The following is a 23,837-nucleotide window of genomic DNA, read 5'->3' as shown; positions in this document are numbered from 1 at the left end:
ACAACAACCTTTATTAACACACATCATGGCTTATGTGCACGAGCCCCCCTTTGCCCTTAAGCAATTGGCTTAACCTTGTTGTCCAGGTGCCTCTCTCCTCTCCCTTCCCAGTTCATGGAGTCCTCCCCCTTCTCCCTTTTCTCACAGATGTCCCCCTCCTGGAGTTGTTTACATCCCTGAGTCAAGGGAAACAAGCTGCACTTCAAGGCTGAGTCTGCCTGGGGCCCCCTCCTTATCTATACCTATCTTCAATTCCCCCTTTTTGCTTTTGTAACATAGAGGGCCCCTTTCAGGTAAAAGTGAACACAGCACTACCACCATCAGCATTAATACAATAAGCAACAGTAACAACCTGGTTTGTAATACTCTTAAACATAGATTTCAAATGATCGCTTAAGCTTGTACAACTCATACCATTAAATTCTATACAGCCATGGCTGTGAGCTAATAATGAAAAATCAACAGTGGCATGGTTTTGTAAGCTGGCATGTCTTACACCACCACCTCGGTGGCTAACTCAAACAATCCTTTGATGTTTTGTTATCTTGTTTTGCAACCCAACATGCCAGTTCATATAGCTGAGCTAGTGCTTTTGCTGTAGCAGTTTGAACCAAAGGAGAATGCCTGTAACCAGAGAGGTTATAGGTGAATAAACCCCTTTGCTGGTATGAATTCAGTCTTTATATTTCCCCCCACTGCCAGAGTGACATCCAGAATATTCGTAGTTCTGCCCAATTAAAATTAAACATAATGCAATAATCCATTTTACTGATCTTACTAATCTCTTGATGCTTTGTTTCTGCTAAGGAAAGGTACTGAGTCCTATTGTTCCTACCCTTGGCCTAATGTTAAGTTTGTTTTCTCTTTCAAATTCTCCCAACTAAAGTCTCCAAGATTTTAAATCCTCCATAAATTTTGTTAAACCACAACATGCTTTAACTATTCTTGCTTGTGACATAATACCTGCATTCCCCCACTTTTTTTTCGTTTTTGTAACCCAAAATGAAAATGTGATCCATTTTGATCATCCCTTTAACCATTTCAGATTATTACTTAACTATGACATTCTGGTGAGTTAACACACAACCACATATAAATTTGTTCCCTAATTACATGACAATTAAGCAATTGTGATATTCAGTCCTAATTCAGATGTTTTCTGGTGACATTCTCATGCGATCAGCCTCAGATTGACACCTGCAAACTCAATTTAACATGACAGTCACTGTGATCAGGCTTCTTGACTTTCAGTGCAGTTGGCCTTCACTTGGCTGTGGTGTTTCTAGCGGGAGTCTGCCCGTGTGTCTGTTGATTCCTGTGTTGTCAGCTGAGGTGTTTGCAGAACTGAGCTGCAGAACTGGTATTTCCTGCTCATGACATGGGTTGACTTTCTAGTGCTGGTACCACTAAAGCCTGTAAGTGATAAAATATGAATCCCTTTCCTTGACTTTGCCTTAGCCTAAGCTAAACCTCAGGGTGATGTATCAAAAAAAAATTTTTTTTGTTTGTTTTTTATATTTTTATAATCCTTACCTTAAAGCTACTGTGAATACAAAGACCATAACAACATTTTATAAAGTCCCTAAAATGAACTCCTAACTTATGCTAATACCAAAAATTTGTAAAAACTTAAAGAACTATGTTAAAATTAAACCATCAAATCAATGTCTAAAAAAAAGTTGCATTACCTAAAGCACGCTGTGTACAATAAAAAACTATTTACTATAATCCTTACTTATATTACATAGAGCTCACACACAAAAAATAAGGTTCGACCCAGAAGAGAAACTTAACCTGTGACTCATAGAATAACTTATTCTACTTGAATTTACTCATTATTACTTTTATCTTACTAATTACCATGTTTATAATTATATTTAATTGCAAATTATAATATGCATATTATAAATTAATAAGCATATTACCATCTGCTTATTATATTTTATTATTAATTACTTAATATACCTTATTACAATTACTAAATACTTACTATAAGTACTCATTATTCATTATCCTTACCATAAAGTTTAACTGCTACAAACATTAAAATAACAAATCTCCAAGATTCCTTACAATCAGAAATAATGCTAAAATCATTATCCATATCAGGTTTGCACCTACAAAATATTGAAATATATTTCTTAACAAAATGTGGCACTGTTACTTGAACTCAACACAGGTAACAGAGAGAAGTGGGGGGAGAGGGGGGAACGGCAAACAGACGGCAGTAGAAAAAGCACTCTTCCTCCCTTGTTTATAAGTTGTTGTCTTAAGAAATGTGCAGATTTTCCACCTTTAGAACAAAAGTTCTGATTACATGAATACTGCGTTCTCCTCCAGAGTTGCTTTTTCACTATTTTCTTGGTGGCGTTTCTGTAAAGAATCAAGGGCTGGTGGCGTACGAGAGTGATGGGAGCTGCAGCTGCCTCTGCTGCAGCGGGACAAACCCGAGCCGCCGCGGGAGCTGCCGCCAGGGCTTCGGTTACAGGAGAGATTTTGCAGTTACAGCCACCACTCGCCCCCCCTGCTATGATCGGCAGCCAGAGCAGAAGCTATTGCCTCCCACGCTCCCTACTGCTGTCTTTGCTATTCGAAACATCAAAGACTGGGGGAGAAGCTGCAAAAGCCTCTGCTTTCAAAGTCTCTGGATGTTGATCCGTGCAGGCTGTTAACACATCACTCACAGCAGGATTTCTTAATGCACACAAAACTCTTTGGCAATCAGTGTTTCCCACTTGCTTCTCCAAGGCAGCGTCAGGCATTGCTTTAAGCTTTCCGATCTTATCCTTCTTCTTAGCATAGTCCCAAAACTTAGCTCTGATCTTATCCCAGATCTCTGAACCATACATTGTCCTTCTAGGGTTAGAGAAGTGGTGCTCAGTTGCTGAAAAGACCATCTGCTGAAGAACAGAGGTACCGATAGACTTCTCATGGTGTTTCTGAAAGGCTTCTAGGGCAGATTTCTGCTCCCGAGTCATACTTTCCCCCTGGTCTTTAACAGTATCTCTAAATATATATCTTTTTTCTTGTGTTGATTCCCCATAGTTCACAGCCGCTCACCTTTCGACCAGCGAGAGGGTGACTGTAACTATTTGTGTTTCCTTTCAACACCGCTGCTCAAATCTGTGCCCCCATTTTCCCCGTTAAGAACAGCTCACCTTCTCGGTGACTTGAGTCCTCAGAATCTGGACTCCTTCGGCCATAAGACTCACCTTTTTTCTTTCTTCTAATATTTACTTCTGACTCCTTGGTCTGCCTCCCTTTTAATATATTATTTCAGCTCTAAGGCCTGCTGAATTAATAGTGTATTTATGGCTCTAAGTTTTGCCGTTTAATACCTTTTTATCTCGGTTCTACAAATCCGCCTAGATAATATCCTTTGTCCTCAGCCTTAAAGAGGAAGGGACCGAGATAGAACTTGGGGGGGGGGGGGGGGGGGGATGGTAAGGAGAAGGGTCTGTGTTCCAAACTGGGCTCTGGCTGCTCTCTGCTCTGCAGTCATCTTACCCCATAGGGCCTACTGCTAGCCCCTGAGGATCAGCATTCAGTGGTGGTTCTCGTGCTCTGTGCGCGTTGGCCTCAGAATCACAGAATTAACCAGCTTGGAAAAGACCTGCAAGATCATCAAGTCCACCCTATCACCCAACACCATCTAATCAACTAAATCATGGCACCAGCTCTTGGGCGCCATGGAGAGAGAACAGACTGACACCAGGATCTTTTAGCATCATCAACTGCCAACAACAACCTTTATTAACATACATCATGGCTTATATATTCTTCCTTTTGTGCACGAGCTCCCCTTTGCTCTTAAGCAATTGGCTTAACCTTGTTGTCCAGGCACCTCTCTCCTTTCCCAGGCCCCAGAGTCCTCCCCCCTTCTTCATTTGTTATTCACAGATGGCCCCCTCCTGGAGTTGTTTACATCCCTGAGTCAAGGGGAAAAAGCTGCACTTCAAGGCTGAGTCTGCCCGGGGACCCCTCCTTATCTACACCTATCTACACTGCCCTTAGTGCCTGGTCCTTAAGAGCACCTGGGGAAGCTGAAGACTAACAGTTCACAATAACCTTTTTATGTCTGTAGATTTGTCGAACTTACTCTAAAGGGGTGGCCCTGTATTTGTTGCATAAAGGTGTGATGGCTTACCTCTTCTCTCACCTCTTAATAGCTCGATTACACTCCAAGTTAGTAAGAACAAAATTTACTTAGTATGTCTGATTCTACACTCAGGACTGCATTTCCAGTGGACACCCACCCCCCCCCCCCAACTCATCCCCCCTCCCCCCTTTCCCTCTCCTCTCTCCCTCCCCCTTGCTGAGTTAGAATGCATTTACATTCTCTTCTTTCCTCTTTCTTTCTCAACCTAAAGGCTGAGGTGAGATCCACATACCTAATTTCAAAGTAAGCAACTGAAACAACTCAACTAAATGTCACACGTTCACATGCTTTGATTTGCATTTGGTGCACCGACAGTAGCTTATGTAACACAAAGGAGTGGTAAGCGTTTGACTTGGTGCAGTCTGTTTTGCACAAGGAGTGCTCTGCAGAACTCTGTTTTGGTTTGTTGACATTATGGCTGCATAATTTCCACCAAATACCTGTACTGGTTGCTGGCCCCAGGTGTGCAGCATATATCTTATCTTAACAAGCAATGTGCAGCAATTTTGCACCCTGGCTCAGAGGTCAGTAGAGTCATTAATCAGATTGTTTGAGTGGGGGTATTCCTCTTGGTTTATCCTCTGGAGAGACTCTGGCATCTCCTTCTGGGGCATTTTTATTGTTTTTCAGAGGACTTTGGCACCCTCTTTTTAAGATTACCATACTAATTAGGGTAACTGTAAAATTCTTCCATTTACTCAGATGAAAGAGTTAGGCTAAAATTCCTGTTCTTGACAGTCTGCTGCTTCTTTGCAATGTGTTCTACCCTACCAGTATGCTATGTCTGCTGTGTAGCATATGCACACTAGTTTTAGAAGACATATGCATATGCACATTAGTTTAAGAAGATGCTAGTCAGACTTTTAAATCAGATGTTTCTTGGGTAAAATGCAGTCTTGGAAGAGAGTTCTAAGACTGGAGAGGCTGCCTGTACAAAGTGCATGTGTTCAGGTGTTAGGCTTTAAGAACCTACCTTTGGGCTTCAGCTCCACCTAGGCAGTGCTTTGCTTCTGGCCACTGCAAACACAACTGTACTGAACAAATCGATTAATGCAGGCAGTTATTGCTGTGCTGTCTGGCAGGGGAGAAATTTAGTGCTTGGTTTATAAACCAGTGTCACACACAACCTTGAAATTTCTGTCTGCTGGTGCTCATAAAGCATAGATCCCAGAGGAGGAATCTTCTGGAGAAGGTGTGCGCTTCTCATATAAATAAAAACCTGTCCCAAATTCTTCAGGTATTCAACATGTTTATTAGCTATTTGCAGGATTCCGTATGATGCTGGAGATGGCATGCTTCCCCAAGTTCTTTGTTCAGAAATGCAAGATGTCTTGCAACCTAAAGTAATGAAAATATTTTATTTCAAAATACGGGTTTTTTTCCACTATAAGGCTTCAGGACGTTACACAGCTATTCTAATCTTCTTCCTTTTCCATACTTAAGGCTAAGCAATACCTTGCCCTAAGGCAGAACGAATCTTTTTCTGAAAGAATTTGTTCTGGGACAATTGCCACAACAACCAATTAACATTTACTAGGGTTTGTTAAAATCAAAAGTAATACAATTTGTATCAAAATATGATAGTCTAAGCCATCAGTAACAAGATGTTGGGTCCTGTTTCTTTTAGCATGCACGCATGTACAAAGTGCAAAATGTTGAAACCTGCTTGTAGGAGCGTCCTTTGATAGTACACATCATGCATTTCAAACTGTAAAGACCAAACCCATCACTTATGTTTTACTCATTAGGAAGATGGAAGTCAATAGCCATATAACAGTTTTGAGCACTTAATACTCTACAGTACAATACTTGTACTGCTGGAACAATGTTTTGTTCCAACGAAGTTGGAACCTTTCATTCAAAGCTCTCAGCGCATTACTGTGGGAGTTTAATACTATTCTGAGGCTTAAGGCAGGATGAGGTTCAATAAATATAAACTCCCCCTTAAGGTCTGTGGAGAAGTAAACCTAAAAACATGAAGGTCTATGGAGACCTCCTAAACCTGACACTGTCTCTCTCCAAGTATAGAAATACAAATATATAGTGATTATATATAATCTTATATAGCTATAAAAAATGCTGTCTTTATATATTATAAAAACTAGCAGTTGTTCTTGCAATACTTATAAAAGGCTACAAGATCAACCTCAATTGTGGCAGGTTTGTGGTGTTGGCATTTTCCTTTCAATACTTCAACCATACACTGAATGACTGCATGAAGAGTAGGCTGAAGTACCAATCCAGGGTACACCTCCTTCCATCATGTTATGGAGGGGTACAATGAGGGGATCATACCTCATTCAGCGAATCCTCCCAAGATGAATCACAGTGACTGCCATTTGCCTGGACATCCAAGATGATATTGGGGATCCAGTTTCCTGCAACAATTAAGCTGGTGATCACTTGACATTGACTGAATGGAAAAAGGAAGTGTGGATGGGGATGTGAGTTGTTAAGGGACAGGTAACTGTGCCATCTGTCCTAAAAAACTTTCTGTTCTTAGGGGGAAAAATAAAATCGCTCGCTGGATGAGCTCTTTGCATTATCATCAGCTACGTATTTGAGAAGTGTTTACATATTTAGCATGTTTATCGCTCAGTCTTTTTGGAAAGATGTGCTTTTTTCTTTCTGAGCAAAGACTGCAACAGCAACTGCAGCACCTACTATTCATTCTCAACCACTGCAGTTGTGCTGCTAGCAGAGAAGGGGCATAGTGAGATTTAGAAAAGCTATTTCAAGATTTATTATGGTGCTGATGGTAAATGCTTCTCCCTAGATTAGATGGTACTAGAAAATAATAAGGTTTGAATGTGCCTTTTACTGGGAACAGTCCCAAAGCTAATGTTAAGTTTCAGGTATGAAAGCATCAATCCCTTGGTATTGTCATTCTAACTTGGGTTAACACCTTCAGTTTTAGCAAAATGGAGAAAGTAGTTTTTTGTAGAGCAGAAAAACGAGATTTTTATCCATGTGTTGTTGAGAACTGCAGTCTGACCATTTCAGTAGCTGGACAGTATGGGTTCATCTAGCCCTGTCCAACAATCACCATGTGTTGAGGCCTAGGAAAGAGTGAGCCCCACTCATTCTCCCAGTCGCTGTCTCTCTTTTTTTTTATAATTTTATTTATTTATTTATTCATTTTATTCTCAGAGGCTTTCCTGAACCTGCTGTGATTTACCACTATGTAATGCATGGATTTAACTATTTTCAGGCAAGTCCACAACACTAGTCCCTCTTAAAGCTCTGGAGAGTGCATTTTAGAAGCTGAGGTTTGTCAGTGTGACTGCACACCTCATCTCTGCAGATAACAGAAATTACTTCAGAGCTTTAGATACTGGATTGTATTGTACAAATGAATGCATTTAAGGTGGAGTCAATCTCTATGGTGTTTAATTATGTGGCTACAAATACTCTGGCTGAGTTAACTCCATGTAATATTCTCACCTTCCTTACTTGTGCTGCTGGCATAATCCAGTGCAGCCCTCCTAAGTTTCTGAACGTATCGTAGAACTCCCATCAGAGGTATCCGTTGATCATTTTGGTATGCCGTGATAAAAACTGAAGGGTAACGCTGAGGTTAAAAAAACAAAGCAGTGAAATACTTAACTTGTTTTTCTTATAAAGTTACTAACAAATTTTCCTCCATTTATTTTACTGTACTACTTTGTTTATCTACTTTGTTACATGTTTGTCTGCTCTTAAAAAGGCACTTTTACCACTAACTGGCAAAAGGTATTTTGGCCTTGAACATTACTTCATAGCAGGGGATCATCTACTTGCAAAAGTTCATCAAAAATGTCCTCTCCCCTGTGGTAGAAGTCTGATATATGTCTGCTTGGTGATGATTGCAAAAAGTAATGATCATGGAATGGTTTCACCTTAGAACAGTAGTTGAGCTTTACTTTTGCAATCCTTCTACATTTAAAAAGTAGTTGGTTTTATATACTAAGATTTTACTTAATGAGGCTATGTTACACAACTAACACATTACTTCAAATGAAGGAGGATTTCCTCTGAGAGGATGGTGTCAAAGTAGTAGCTCCTTTTCCCGTTCATAGTTTGCCTCTCAGTAGAAAATACCTCCTTCCTCCTGTGACAAAGTCGGCGAAACCCAGCAGAACAGAAATGCCCCGCAAAAGAAGGTATTTTACATGTTGAGGATTGTCCTAAGGCTCACTTACAACTCCAAATATTATTACTGAAAAATACTTGTATTAATCATTCATTTTAACACAAAGCAAGAGCTTTGTGGATTTTAAGGAACTGAAAAGGTAAAATAGACATATTTTAATATTCCAGTTACTCCTGTTTTCTTATGAAGTGTTACACTTTATTACTGTAGTATTAGATGTAGAAAGCATAGTTTTACCTGTGGCTTAATATTCTGGTATGGACAATAGCTTTTGATATACTTCATACATTCTTCATCTGTTAATGGATTTCCCCACTCTTCCTGTTCTTCAATTGTCAGGGGGAGATGAGTTTTCATCATGGTATTTAGAACGTCTACAAAAGGAGCCTTAGAAATTATTAAAAAAAAAAGTTGGCACATTTAGACAGAGGACCTCAAATGCTTAGGTCAAGGTTTCCTCAAACAAATGAGGAAAGTGAATTCTGAACTGGCATGTTTCCAATTTTGAAACTGGTAGAGCAAACAAAAAATACAGTTAAACACTGTAACCAATGAAAGGTCTGTAGCACCTCACCTGTAAAACCATAGCTCTGATAAGTTCTGGATCAGTGTTGCACAGGGCTCCTGCAAGAACTCCTCCTGCACTGGCAGCTACCAGTGCTGTGTACTTTGGCTGAGAAAATCCTACTTTGTGCAGCAGCATGATGCAAGCCTTAAGGTCATGGAGACCTTTGAGTTTATTATGCTGACATCCGTCCTTGTGCCAGCTAAGGCCTAGTTCTCCTCCACCTCTGAAATTCAAAACAATTCACATTGGAGTCTCCTTGGAAAACGTTGCATGGCAAAGCTTCATATAGTGGAAGGACAGCAGCAGCCACAGAATTGCAAAACCATAGTTGGCCTTTCCCAATAAACTCTTCCCTATGCTTGTTCTTTACCTCCCCTTTACGGATAAAATACATGACATGCAAACAAAAAAAATTTGTGTGTGGCGATTGAGAAACATTGTAACTGTGAAAGGGCACTGTGCAGATGTGCTTGTGTCCTGAAACACATCACTTTAAGAAATAACACCATCATTGTAGGCAATACAAAATAAGACACTGGTATTATCTATTTATACAGGAAGCTTAGACCAATTTCAATACGTTATTGCTAGCACTTGTTGAAAACAGTAAAACAGTATTTCTCAGCTCCACACTGAGACTCAGCATTTGTCTTCTGCATAGCTTACATTTTGAGACTCTTAGAAAGTGTTTTTCTAGTTTGTGAATTTCAAATACTATCGGAAATGTTATAATTTGTAATACAGAATTGTAAAATTTATTCATATTTCTTTCTACACAACCACAACTTTGGTTCTAAGCCACCAAAGGTTTTAAGTTTAAAATTAATGATTTGATTAGTCTGCCAAATTCTTCATCTTTGGATGAATAATCTGATTGATAGATAGTTAGGAGGATGGGAGGAAGAACAGCACAATGCTTGCCACGGAATATAGCAGAATGAATGTATGCTGAATTTGTTTTGCAACTGGTGTTTCAAACAATTATCATTCTCCCCATTCCTTCCCCTCTCGAAAGTGATTATTTTGTTACCTTCTTCACCTATTGAATTATTATCTCAATGAAAATGTGATGGTGACTGTGCAATAGTGGTTTTATAGAACTAGTAGATTTGCAGCTGAAGACAAGATTTAGCCAATAGAAGAACAAGTTACATGCTTAGTTGTTGCTGTAGAAGGTTAAATGGCTTTCAGAAGACAGAAACTGAACATTAGTAAACAATGCCCTTGAAAAGAGAAGGGAGGTTATTACAATTTGAACATGTTATCAAAATTGTTCTTGAGCAAAGAGAGAGTGTGACTTAAAAAGATTAATAGTTACATGCAACCAACCTGCTGATTTAAAAAACCTAAACGCAGTTCATGGTCTTAAAAGTATAAATTTTTTGAGCTATTTTGTTTGTTTAAAAACTACTTTAAAAAAACAAACAAACATAAAGAAATCAAAGTGAAGAGCATGAAGAATTGGGCGTAGCTACATGAAAAGGCTATTTTTGTACCTCTTAATTTGCCTGTCAAGAATTATCTGTATCCCACAGATTAAAATCTTAATTCCATTTTATCTGACTTACCTAACATGGCAATACGCTAATATCCAACCCTCTTCAATTAACATCAGCTTCTCTTCTTTAAAGCTCATGTTCAAATCTATGCCATAAGCTCCATATACATGAACCAGAAGTGGTTTCCCGTGCAGCTCTTTAGAATTCATGTTATGAAAAACTGTAATTGGCACCAAAGTTTCATCCTGGAAATGAAGGAGTATTTTACAATAAAGGACATTTCAGAAATCTCAATGATACATGGCAATGAAAACTTCAATTATTTATTTCAAAAAGTGTTTGGTTTTTTATTACAGTAATTTTTTCACTTAAAATGTATAAAGCACTCTTGAAAAATAAAGCAAGAGACTGAACCTCTGCTGTGTGGGCTTACAGATGCAGAGTATAAAATTCATTTAAGTGCAACACCTGAGGAGTTTCTAAACTACCAAAGCATCAAAGTCTTCCTTCCCCCTGTAACACCAAGAATATCTATTATTAACAAAATAGTTTACCACTCACTGCACCACAAACTCTTTATTAACATCTCCATTTTTTTGAATTCAGGCTGTTAAAACTTTCTCTTCTTCATCTGTATTGTGCAGCTGATTGTGGGGTGTTCTTTTTCAGCAGCTGGCACCTTTTTTTCTTTTATCATGGAGAATGATACCATACATTAAGCGACAATTTTAAGTCATTCTATACTAAGATTGTTGACTCATCGTGTACTGGTGTCTCCTCTAGCATACCCAGGTTAATGGAGAAAAAATTATCACGATTCTTTCTCGTTCTGTTCTGTAGCACTGGAAGAAACTCCCACTGTTTAGTAACTATAGCACCAACTGCTCTTTACGTTTTTTTTTAATCTCTACTCCCTGCCAAATGCATTTTCTTTAAATGGGAGGGGAGGAAGGGAAAGAATAAAGGAAATGGAGAAAGGACTGAAAAAAAATCTTACCTTGCTTTTAGCTAGTAAACGTGTAGTGTGACAATGCGTGATAATTGGTACCTCTTGCACAGCTTGTTCAATGAGATTATTTTCTTTAAATGAATATGCAAAACGCTTAGGGGGGTGTACTGGGGAGGTGAGCTGAAAATAGCAAGTGCTGGTGGTATGTTCAGGATGAGATTCCAATTCAAATTCACAGGCCCACGTAGGTAGCTGAGAAAACACAGCATTACAAGTGAGACCTTTGCACTGCTCCTGTAAATTTTGCCTAATGTGTCCTTCAGAGGAAAAGAGTTTTGACTATCAAGCTGATTATCTTCAGTTTGTATGTAGTACAATCTGTGTTTCTTTTAAATTCAGTAATGAAATAGTCAAAAAGAGATGCCAGCAAGGTTTTCCTCTACGGCCACTGGATCAACTTCAACATTGAAATAAACTGAATTCAGATTTCTTTTTCTTTCAGATGGGCATTAGTGCAGATATAAAAAAAAAAAAACAACAAAACCAACAAACAAGGAAAAAAAAACACACCAAAAAAAGCACAAACCCCCCCAACCAAACAGTTTATCTGAAATTATTCTGCGTTTTTTTTAATTTTTAGACCCTATTTCTCCTCTGATTTCCAGTCCTACTTCAACATGTTATACAGCCAAGTCCATGTCAGTTGTTACGCTGTTGCCGTGAGTTAGCTCAGTAATGCTAAGCCACTAAAAACCCCTGCCTCTTAACTTTGTTCCTACTGCCAGCCATTGTAAAGAACAAAACCTTTTTCTGGCACATTCACCCTCAGACACTTACTGCTATTATATTTAAGATTTTTAACTCTGCTAAGAATAAAAAGAAATCAAGATTCATTCTTTGAGAGCAGCAGGGACATAGTCAAACCCTCTGCCAGGCCACTACTTACTTGAGTTAGGTTGCTAGAGACTTATGAAATGGCAATAGAAGTCCAAGTTCTCCAGAGTAACTGCAGAACCTTTCTCAATAAATAAACTATGACCACTTTCAGAGACTGTACAGTGGACTTTGCTGAAAACCCTTTTCTGTAGCAGTTTTATAGAACGCAGATTATTGCAATAAACTTGCAAGTAGTTCAGACTGTACTTTTCAGGCAAACAAATCAATTAAATATTTTGCCTGAACAATCTCCAAAAAAACATGGGTTTGAACTGAATCATTACATTTTTAATCCACAAATATTTAGCAACAACTAGAGAAGGGAAGAATACTCTGCACAAATTGTACTGCAGTATCAGCCATTCCCATTCATTATGGGACGGTATCCATACTTGTCTTCTGAATGTTCTAATTGTTCTTCTGTTGAAGGACCAGGCTTATTTCCTGGCTTACCGTAATGAGTGTAACCAAAAATAGGCCAAATAAAACTAAGTAGTGTGCTTAGGGAATCAAGTCCAGTTTTACATTAGAAATCAGCTGTATTGTAAAGACTTTGTAGTAAGTTGAAGAAAGAATTGACTCATAGGATAGCTGCCCTTTAACCTTCTAGTGTTGCAATTAGACACCACAGGAAATCCTGAAGAACAGCCACAGGTAAATACAATTAGGCATAATGACAAACTTTATGATAGTATTATAGTTTCCCCACCACTTAAACTCTTGGAATTTATCTTTTCTTTCATTATAGTATTATTTCATTATAGTATAATATTATAGAAAAAGGAAATTGTGCTGGAAAAACATTGTGCTGCTTAAGCCAAGTTAAAACGTACCTCTATTGACTGAACTGAATGTGAAACAAAAGAAATCACGTTTAAGTAAAGATGACCAGCATTCTTCAGGAACATAACACAGTGATCACTGAACATCTCCAAGTCTACTAGTTTGGTTTTCTTTTCCAGTGCATAAACTAAATGCCAGTTCTCCATGCCAGTGGAAGATACTGGTACTTTCATCAACTATAAAAACAAAAAGCAACCTTTTAGAAGGTTGAAGAGTTAGAAATGAGATGTAGAGATATAAAAGTGCTCTCATGCAACATTTTTCACTGAACAAATCATTAGCTTGGGGGGAGGGGCTGTCTGACTAAAACTGGAGGAGATTTTTAATTCCTTTTACTTAGGCAAAATGACAGAACAATTTATAACATTTTGAAAAGTTCAGTTCTCGCAGATTAAGCTATAGAATGTTTTCATGCAGTAAGTGTTCTCAGTGTGGCCAGCAGAATTGTAGGTGGTTTGGTTACATAGACTGAGATCTCCAACTTAAATTTTAACATGAGGGAAATTACTCTTAAAGCATACTCAATTCCTTGATGTTGCCAAAGGTGTTAGAAGCCAACTGGCATGCTGTAGGTGAGACTCCCTGTACTACTATCAGTCTTTCAATCCATGCAGCTGTGTAGTTCTCTTAAATCATTTCAGTAAGCTGTGAAGCCGAAAACTAAAAGTTAGCCTCACTATTTCTATATCAATATGCAATAAGTATCTGAATGAATCCTAAATCACCTTATACTCTGCAGGTTCTCCATACGTAGTAAGAATATATAACTCATCATTTCTGTGCTCGATGTGGTAGAGGACCCCTTTTGTTCGTGCTTGTACAAGAGCAGGCAACTTAAAAGGATCTCTACAGTCAACCAGCCAAACTTCTGAGGTTGTCTTGCTGTTGCTGTTGATAGTGAGAAAGCGCCTATCTTTCGTGCAGTGTATGTCCACAAAAAATCTGTATGGAATAATTTTTATTTTAATTTTTTTTAAAGGCAGAAAAATAGCTTAAACTTGATTTACAAATACATTGATTGTTTCAGAATCAAGGACTACCTTACTCCTGAAGGGTAAGAAACAGCATGCCTGTAAGCGGGCTGAAGAAATTCCAGACTACTTGGTTCCCAGACCCGCTCCTGCTGAATTTATAGTGGGATTCAAAACCCCACAATCTTGTGTGTGGAAATTGAAATCTGCAAGGAAAGCAGTTCAGTTGTTGCCGAACTGAATCCAGGGTTTTGCATCACTGAGATACAGTGGAAACTCACTGATGTATATATAGGCTTTAAAATTCAGGCAAAACGTAGAACTTTTTATTGACCTTATACCACTAATTAAAAAAAAAAAAGTAATACTGGATAATTAAAATTCATAAAGGACATTATGTGGGAACAGCAGTAACAAAAGTAAGAGCTATTATAAAGATAAATCGATAAAAAACCTGTTATTGACCTAATTGGGTGAAGCAAGTAAGAAAAAAAGGATTTTTTTTTTCCCCTAAGTAAAGGCTTGTAAGAGACAAGACAGAGAGATGTGCAGGGATAAACCCGGAAACTAGGAACTGGTTTTGGAACTATTTAAGAAACTAGGAACTATTTACTGGTTTTAAATGCTTCTACAAGCTAGAAATAGGAAAACAATGAAAACCAGTGGGTGGATACTAAATTGGACAAATTCATATTCAGATTTCTATGAGTCATCCTGCTTAATTGGACAGTGCAGTTTCTTTGCCATTTTGAATCTTTAATACTGCATGCTTCTAAAATCAAAACTGTCCAACACAAAGATCCAGGAATTCCAAGGTTGAGCACCACAGTCTGTATTATACAGATCAGATACCTGACTGCAGTAATGGTCCTTCTAGATTTCAAAGTATTTGACTGGTGAAGGACAGGATGCTTTGGACTGCCTTTTCAGTGCCTTTAATTATTTCTTTTTTGGTACTGTTGTTTTTTCTAATTGCACTATCTTGACATCTTTAGAGAAGAGGCACAGTGGGGGATCTAAAGACTGCAAGGAATCAGCTTCCTGCCTTTCTAAGACACACAAAATTGGTGAGAATGTGGCACTGCATTCAGTAGATTCCAACATGCTGGCTCTGCTGACCTTAACTCTGAGAAAGTCAAGATGAAACGCAGGCTACACTTTTCCCTGAGGACTTTGACCTTGGTATTAACATATTTTTTTCTTTGTAGCTTTTTTTTTTCTAAAGGATGTAAAAAAAAAAAAGCTGTTTGTATAAAAAAAAAAATATTTGACTACACCTAAAAGAGCTGATGAGATGTAGAACAGAACTGCTCAATGACAATACAAAAGAATGTCTTGCCATTTCTGATGCACAAGTGAGTTCAGCTATGAGCTGCAAGAACACATGAACCTTTAGAGTAAGTTTCTAATAGATTTACTATAATGACTATGACCTTCAGAATTATGCCAACAGTTTCCCTGTGGGGGAAGTGTCAGGTCAGTGCAACTTAATTTTCCAAAAGTATGCATCAAATGTTGCCTGAAGAAAAGGATCTTATTTGCTTCATAGCAAAGAAGATTTTTTTTTTAGATGAAAGTATAATTGAAATTTCTTTACTGAATACATAACTTGAATTAAGTTTATGGAATACTGTATAAATCTACCATGTGCAGTATGGCTGAAAAACTAGCTCTCCACTCAATTTAGCAGGAGCCTTCTTGTCTCCCTAAACCACTGCTCAAAGAAAGGTTATTGAGAGGGTATTCAGTCAACAGTAGTTCTGTCTCTAGGAATGCTGTAATGATTTTGCTCGTCCATTACCCAGAGCAAGGATTTGCCTGAACTTGGACATGTTTTAAAAAAGATGCATCAGACATCAATAGCAGAGAAAACAAAATGAAACCCAGTCTGATTTACCCAGTAAGAAACTGTCACACATTCATTAAAGGACACCCTGCCCTGAGACTGACCTTGACATTTATAAACTTAGCTGAACTTGTGAGGTAAGAGAATAAAGTTAAATCTCTGTTGATCACATATCAAGAGGAGAACAGAGCATGTTCTCAGACTGTATAAGGCACTACTGACAGCAGAGCACAACTTAAAAATGCCTTTTACCATTTGGAATATAATACAAATAATTTGCTTTCTAAACCAGTTATGTTTTACATATAAAATACTCTAGAATATGTAAAAGGCTTGTTATATTTTAGGTAAGCATTACCTTGCATCTTGTTCTGTATAAACTAATTTAGTATGCTTCTGATTAGTGAAAGTGGTCATAAACACATTCTGGCATTTAAGGTTCTTCTGACTTGTGTAATACAGTACATCATTTGTAGCCCATTCTGGAAAAAAGACAAATGCATATCAAATCTGGAATAGTATACACTAGTACTGAGATAAGATGGAACACCATGAACACTGGGCCCAGTGCTGAAAAAGGCAGGCTGCAGGTAAAACTGAACAGAGGGCAGCACTTCTACATCCCAGATGCTGGGGTAAGCCACCAAAATATTCTCCCATGTTTTCTCTGAATCCCACTGAACAAGAACATTGTGATAGATTTTTAAAACCCCAACCAAATAACAGAGGACAATGTATCAGGGTCTAGGAAGAGGACACTCTTGATGCTGTGGTGGTTCTAGAGGGAACAGGAAAACAGATGTGCCACTTGTAAAAACTGATCAGAGAAACAGAGGTTTACATGGAATCAGCTAGATAATGAAGAGAGGATGAGCTCTCCACCACTGCATGTGACTGCATGCAAACCATTCAGAGAAAAAGAGATGATGCATTTGCCTCACAGGGACTGCTGAGATAAAAATTCTCCAGTTTTCTATGCTTGGATATGTGTTCACCAACACTGGAAACACACAAATACAGAAACCTTGCTATTCTGAAGTTTAGTAATCTAATCGAGCCAAATTACTACTACCTCTGTTACTCCTCTAACCACCAGAATGGTGTTTATTTTACACATGCCTAAAAAAGTTATTGTATGTTGTCTTATCCATAAATACTAATTTGCAGTACAAAACATTAGGAAATACCAGATTGAAGTAACGCAAACATTTTCCTATCTGAACAGCAATGTGGGCCTGAAGTGCACAGGAAGCTAAGGGTTCACCATGAAGAACAAGCCTTTAGAAGGAAAATCCCTGTTCTTCCGTAGGCTAGCATTTCAAAAACCACAGCTGTAAATATTAAAGGACTTTCATTCACCTGCCTGCTACAGCACATCACACAGTAAAAGCAGACACTACAAATGGTCGTAAGACCTAATACTCTTGCTCATGATCGAGGTAATGGGTGTAATCTTTACCATTCTGGTATACATTTTTTTGTACTTTTATTATCAGCCATGATCTGTCACAGCTGTAGGCATCAAGGAGTTGGTTTCTTAAATGCACTGATTTTTCTAGATAAACTTATATAGATACATCTTCAAAGCAAGTATAATGAAAAATGTCACTGGCAAATTTTCAGGCCTGGATTTCAACAGGCACTATTGACTTCAATTGTGCAAACACTCAAAACATTAAATTCTTGCTGCTCTTCATTTTTGTAACTACAAAGTTTTTCTTGAGTTTAAACTAGATTTGAAAGGGGAAGGAGTTGAAACCAGTCTGTCCAGACAGGAGTCTGAGAGTGGTAAGTGGGAGTCAGGGGTGAAACCAGCAGCCCAACTGAAGTGCATGAACACTAATGCACACAATCTGGGTAACAAACAAGAGGAGCTGGAAGCCTTGGTACAGCAGGAAAACTATGATGTAGTCGCCAACACAGAAACGTGGTGGGCTGACTCACATGATTGGAGTGCAGTAATTGATGGCCACAGGCTCTTCAGGAGAGACAGGTGAGGGAGAAGGGGTGGAGGGGTGGCCCTGTGCATTAGGGAGGCTCTAGATGCCACTGAACTAGAGATTAAGGATGATCAGGTCGAGTGCCTGTGAGTGAGAATTAGAGGGAAGGCTAACAAGACTGACATCCTGGTTGGAGTCTGTTATAGACCACCCAAGGAGGATGAAGAGGTTGATGAATTATTCTATAAGCAGCTAGAGGCTGTCTCATCAGACCTTGTTCTTACGGGTGACTTTAACCTACCAGATATCTGCTGGGAAATTAACACAGCAGAGAGGAGGCAGTCTAGAATGTTCTTGGAGCGTATGGAGGATAGCTTCTTATCACAGTTGCTGTGTGAGCCTACCATGGGTAAGGCTTTGCTTGACCTTCTTTTTACAAATAAGGGCTGGTGGGAGATGTGGTAGTTGGAGGCTGCCTGGGATCCAGTGACCATGAAATAATTGAGTTTTCAATATGCAGTCAAACTAAAAGGGGCATCAACAAAACCTCCACTCTGGACTTCCAGAAGGTGGACTTCAGATTACATAAGGAACTAGATCAGAAGGTACCTTGGGAAACAGTCCTTAGAAACAAAGGGGTCCAAGAGGGCTGGACCTATTTCAAGAAAAAAGTCTTGAAGGCTCAGGAACAGGCTGTCCCAATGTGCCAGAAGATGAGCTGATGGGGAAAACAGCCTGCGTGGATGGGCAATGAACTTCTGAATTAATTAAAGGAAAAAAAGAGGGTGTATCACCTTTGGAAGAAAGGGGAGGTAACACAGGAAATGTTTAAGGATGTTGCTAGGTCATGTAGGAAAAAAATTAGAGAGGCAAAAGCTCATTTAGAACAATTTTTTATTGTGAAGGACAATAAAAAATGTTTTCATAAACGTATTAATGGCAAAAGGAGGGGCAAGGACAACCTCTACTCCTTAGTGGACATGGAGGAGAATATAGTAACAAAAGAGGAGGAACAGGCAGAATTACTGGTTGAACTGCCCCTCAGTTCAAGAAAGATGTTGAGTTGCTCAAACGTGTCCAGAGAAGGGCAACAAAGCTGGTGAGGGGTCTGGAGCACAAGCCCTAAGAGGAGTGGCTGAGGGAGCTGGGGTTGTTTAGCCTGGAGAAGAGGAGACTCAGGGGAGACCTCATTGCTGTCTACAACTGCCTGAAGGGAGGTTGCAGCCTGGTGGGGGTTGGTCTCTTCTCCCAGGCCACCAGTGACAGAGCAAGAGGACACAGCCTCAAGCTGTGCCAGGAGAGTTTTAGGCTGGATATTATAAAGAAATTCTTCACAGAAAGAGTGATTAGCCATTGGAATGGGCTGGCCAGGGAGGTGGTGGAGTCATCATTCCTGGAAGTGTTTAAAATAAGACTGGATGAGGCCCTTAGTGCCATGGTTTAGTTGATTAGATGGTGTTGGGTGATAGGTTGGACTTGATGATCTTGGAAGGTCTTTTCCAACCTGGTTAATTCTGTGATTCTGTGAAATTTTTGCCCTGTCCAGTCAAGTTGCTTACTACATCATAGATACCTCATGATGCCTAGCAACACACACCAAAATACAAGATGTAGAACATTTTATACATACTACTGAACATTTTTTTTTTAAATATTCTTTAACATACTATGAAAGAAAAAAGATTTCCCATTCACTTCAGTTTACCTTTGCTTATTTCAACAGCAAGGTAAAGCTCTGTGATCTATTCTGAAAGAATTGACTCAAGGCTTAACTTCCTTGGGCTCTGAATTCTGACTGACATCCTAGAGTCCAGCTGAAATTCCAGTCAATACTTAATTGCAGATACCACTTTCACACTCTTTGGAGAAGCTGAATTCAATAAAAAGAACAATATGCATGATTGTTCAAACAGGTAAAATTGCTTGCTTGTACAATGAAGGAAAACCTGTATCATGAAAGCAGTCACATTCATCCACACCAGACAACTTGTAATTGTGCAGTGGCGAAGAAATCATAAATAGGAAACAATCCAAAAGCTATGAAGATTACATCTAAAAATGTGGACTCAGTTTACAAATAATATTAAAATAATTTTTGAAAAAAAACCCAAGCAAACAAAACCAACAAAAAAATCCCACTCCCCAAACCACCCGAAACAAACAAACAAAAAACCAACAACAAAACCAACCAAGCTCCCCAAAATAAAAACCACTAAATGCCTGTTGAAAGCTGGTATGATCTACAGGATATTTATAAACAACTTACCAAAACTAAATACATTTGGAATTACTTTTTCCACAACAGGAAGATGACCAAGTTTCACAACAATGCAGGTTGCCTCTTCAGAATTTTCACTTTTTAAGCTGAGGGACATGTATCTCTGATCTGGTGAAATTCTGATCCGTTGAATAAAGGTATCAGAAAAGCCAAGATCTTCAGTACTGAATAAAATGTTAGCATTTCCTTCATCTACTACATAAAACATTAGAGATAGCAAAAGAATTCTGTAATTAAGACACTGTCAAAATGAACAGTATCTGTTAATGCTTGCATTTAAACAACTCTGCCTGCAATAGCACCAAGTACTTGTAAGACATTTGCAAATGCACTTTAAAAAATAAATACAAATTTACAGTTCTAGGGGGAAAAAAGTATCGTAGTTATTTTTAATAATATTTTTAAAGTGCAGGTCTTGGTTTCTAGTAAATGCATTAAATTTTAAACCTCAGATACCTAAAGCACATTTGTTTTTCCTAAATACAAGTACCGATTTTTTTTCCACCCTCCAGTAATAAAAGAGTATGAATGTGTCCTTTTTCAAAATGTTAAGTTAGGGCTGAAAATAATTGACTTCTTTCTTTTCCCTCCAGAAACTTGCCGTAGTACTGATATATACTATTCTCTAATTCTCTTCACCTTGCTTTTCCAGATTCAAGATTCTAGAATGACTTGTCAATTATTAAAGAATTTTATAAAAGTATTTTTAGTTATTTTAAGAAACAGAGCAATTAAGCTTTGATCTAAGAAAAGCACACCAAGTGATACATGCACAATATTTTTAACAATTGCATCGTGTTAGGAAGACAAATCCATTACCATCATCTGCTTTTGAAAGAAATATGCAGCCATTCTCTTCAAAGTACACATTGTCTCCAAACCTGATCTGTTCAATACAAAGCAAACAAGTTTCAAATCCAACATACAGTTAAAATATTTCCTTAGAATCCTTGCTATTCAATCGTCATTTGTACAAAAAAATTGTAACATACACAAATGTCAGAATGTGGCATGCACTTTTGACACGAAGAAGGAATTGCATGCATCAGAAGTTCTTTCAAAGTCTTTCAAAGAGTACTTAAGCTCGGTCTACCTGTTGTAAATTTAACAAAAGGGTCAGATCACCTGCAATTGCTCTTGTAACTTACACTGCCTTCTACTCTTTGTCCAAAAGTCAAATGATTATTGTATCTTCACTTTCTTTTGCCTATACAGAAATTAAGCTAAATGCACTATTGGAACAGGTATAAGCTGTTCTAAACCAAATTAAAATATTTAGAACTACCACTATATAAAACCACAGTAAACCAGCATTTTATAGCAGAAATGGCTTCACTGTCTTTTATTTGTACTCAATGATGAGTAATGTTGGTATTTTTTGCTACTTACCCTTGGGCTTCCCAAACTGAATGTATACTTCTTGTGCAGTTCTTTTAATTTTTTCTTGATTATTTTTGTCATAGGTTTGTATTTTGCTGAAATGTCATTCCAGCTTTTCTGCTCCGATTTCAGGAGATGCTTGTACAAAAGTTCTGATGTCATTATGGATGTATTTTGCTTCCTTTTGGAAGGGAGTTTTGTTCTTTCCTGCTAAGTAAGGAAAGACAACAATGGCTACAAGCTGGTACTCTGTACTTCAGTATGAATGTACTGAGGCAATAATGGTATTTCCTGAGCTGCAGACCCAAATTAATTTTTGCATTATTACAATAGTACACTCTCCTAAAAAGAAAAACAAGTTGGAGTAAGTTTTTCTTTACAATTTTTCCTCATATTTTAGGAAGGCATTGCCAAACGTGCTTTACTTATTAACGTCCTCCCTTCAAACACCATTAATGTATGTTCTTAACAGATTATATGCAAATATGTTTGTTCTTGTCCTAGAACTAGTTTTTAGTTATTTTTTAAAGAATTGTTATTTTTCCCTCTTCAGAGGTGTTTTCTTGTAATTTTTCTGTCTTAAGAGTATCATTTCTCATTTCCTTTCCTAGACAACACCACTTCTGTCCCTGTAACTAGGAGTCCCAGCAGCCTGTTCAGGTTCTTGTTCCACCTAATATTTTTATATTAGTGTAAATATTTGTAAGGTGCAGAATGAAATGAAGCAGTGAACTGATACAGGTTTTGCAACGATTTTATCAGGAAAAAGCTTAAGGATTCTTTTTTCCAAAATCCATGAGCAGAGTACTGCTTCCTCATTGCCAACAAAGCTGTCTTCTCTTGTAAAAATGTGTTAGAATTGTAGCAATAATGCTACTCGGCTTTGCTTGATGTAAAATATCTTTGAATAAGAATCTTAACAATGTATTACAGTATGTTACACCACACAGGTCACACAAAGTAGCATTTTAAAACATTCAGTGTATTATGTCAGTGTAGCTAAACTTAACAGTGTACACATTTGACCCGTCCTCCCTTTGCATCAAGAACTGCTGTTTTGTTCCTGGTTTGTCTTCACAAGTCATGACCTACTGGTCAGCACAGAAAAAGTGTTTTTAAGCTAGCTCACAGTGACTGAATCTAGTGTTATCACTTTGGACACTTTGTCTCTGCACTATCTGATCTCTCCCTACAGTATTCTCCTGACACTTTATTTCTGGAAGATGCCAAATTTAAGAGAAAGAAAAAAAAAAAAATCAACCAAAATGCAGCTTTACATCAAAGCTTTATGGGGAACTTGAACAATGGTGTATGTCTGAAATTCTAGTATTTATTCCCCTGCTTCAAACCGTTTAGGAAAGATCTGTTTCCTCAACATTTTAAAAATACGGCTGGCTTCCTTAACAGATGTTCCAAGGCCCAAGTTTATGTCTATACATAAACTGCATACCTTGCAGGAAAAGAAACTCCATGGCAGGATGCTTCCAGGTGGCAGAGTCCTGTGCATGCATGTATTTCTCAAATAGTCCAGGATGTGGCATTTCTTTGATTTTATTTTACTATGAAGACATATAGTTTGAAGACCACTAAGCTTAGAGTAATAATTGATACTGAAGGCCAGCCGCTGGGGAAGATTTTGCAGTCCAACATATGCCATCCTAGCCTTCATTTCTTGACAGTCGACCTGCAATCTCTGAAAATCGCATAGTGCTGATTATTTACTTCCTCTCTGCCAGAGAAATGAAATGTAATGAAAGGTAATCCAGATGAGAGGAGACAGTAAAACAAAACCTGTTTCAACAACTGGTACACACAGCTTAGCTTGTGTTTTAACCTGCTACATTACTCCAAAACGTGGTTCAAAGTTTAGTGACCGACGAAAAGAAAGGAAGGTGCAAGCGCCTGTCTAACCGTGAAACAACAACAACAAAAAAAAACGTAAGTATTTTGGAAGTTCCCCACTCCTTATATAAATATCATATAAGAATAAAATCGTATTATCACAAGAGGGTCACTTGATAGCAAGAGCTGAACCTCCTCGCAAGAAAACGATCAGGTTTGAGGGGGGTTCAGCAGGTAGGAACGGCCCTACGTTTCATAGCCGGCCATCCCGTTCCGCTGTCGCGCACGGGCGAGGGCCAGAGAAGCCGACCTAGCCCCGCTCCCCACCAGCCCTGCTCCTCACCGCCGCAGCAAGACCGTGCCGACACCGCGCAGCGCCCGCGGAATAGCTCGCCGTGGCAGGCGGGGCTGGAGCCGCTTTCCCTCCGCCGGGGCTGGCCACCATAAGCTAGGCACTTCTCGCAGGAGTGCCCGTAGCCAAGATGGAGGTAGAG

The 23,837-nt window shown here is 38.6% G+C and overlaps 1 protein-coding gene across 1 annotated transcript; it reads right to left on the bottom strand.

The window, feature by feature from the left end:
• Positions 1–5,416: 5,416 nt before the first annotated feature.
• PREPL (prolyl endopeptidase like) lies at positions 5,417–23,692 on the bottom strand. The gene is made up of 15 exons (XM_054394920.1): positions 23,687–23,692; positions 22,952–23,194; positions 21,511–21,711; positions 20,941–21,007; positions 20,110–20,316; positions 16,262–16,385; positions 13,812–14,028; positions 13,077–13,262; positions 11,356–11,559; positions 10,428–10,603; positions 8,866–9,082; positions 8,529–8,678; positions 7,604–7,730; positions 6,455–6,537; positions 5,417–5,497 (listed from the first exon to the last, which is right to left on the bottom strand). The coding sequence occupies exons 2-15, from the start codon at positions 23,168–23,170 to the stop codon at positions 5,417–5,419; spliced, it is 2,259 nt and encodes a 752-aa protein (XP_054250895.1). The 5' UTR covers positions 23,171–23,194; positions 23,687–23,692.
• Between the last annotated feature and the right edge of the window lie 145 nt (positions 23,693–23,837).

The sequence above is a fragment of the Indicator indicator genome, chromosome 2 (genome assembly GCF_027791375.1).
Source record: "Indicator indicator isolate 239-I01 chromosome 2, UM_Iind_1.1, whole genome shotgun sequence".
Taxonomy (NCBI): Eukaryota; Metazoa; Chordata; class Aves; order Piciformes; family Indicatoridae; genus Indicator; species Indicator indicator.
The sequence above is the reverse complement of the archived record's forward strand: the minus strand, read 5'-3'. Positions and strand labels throughout refer to the sequence as shown.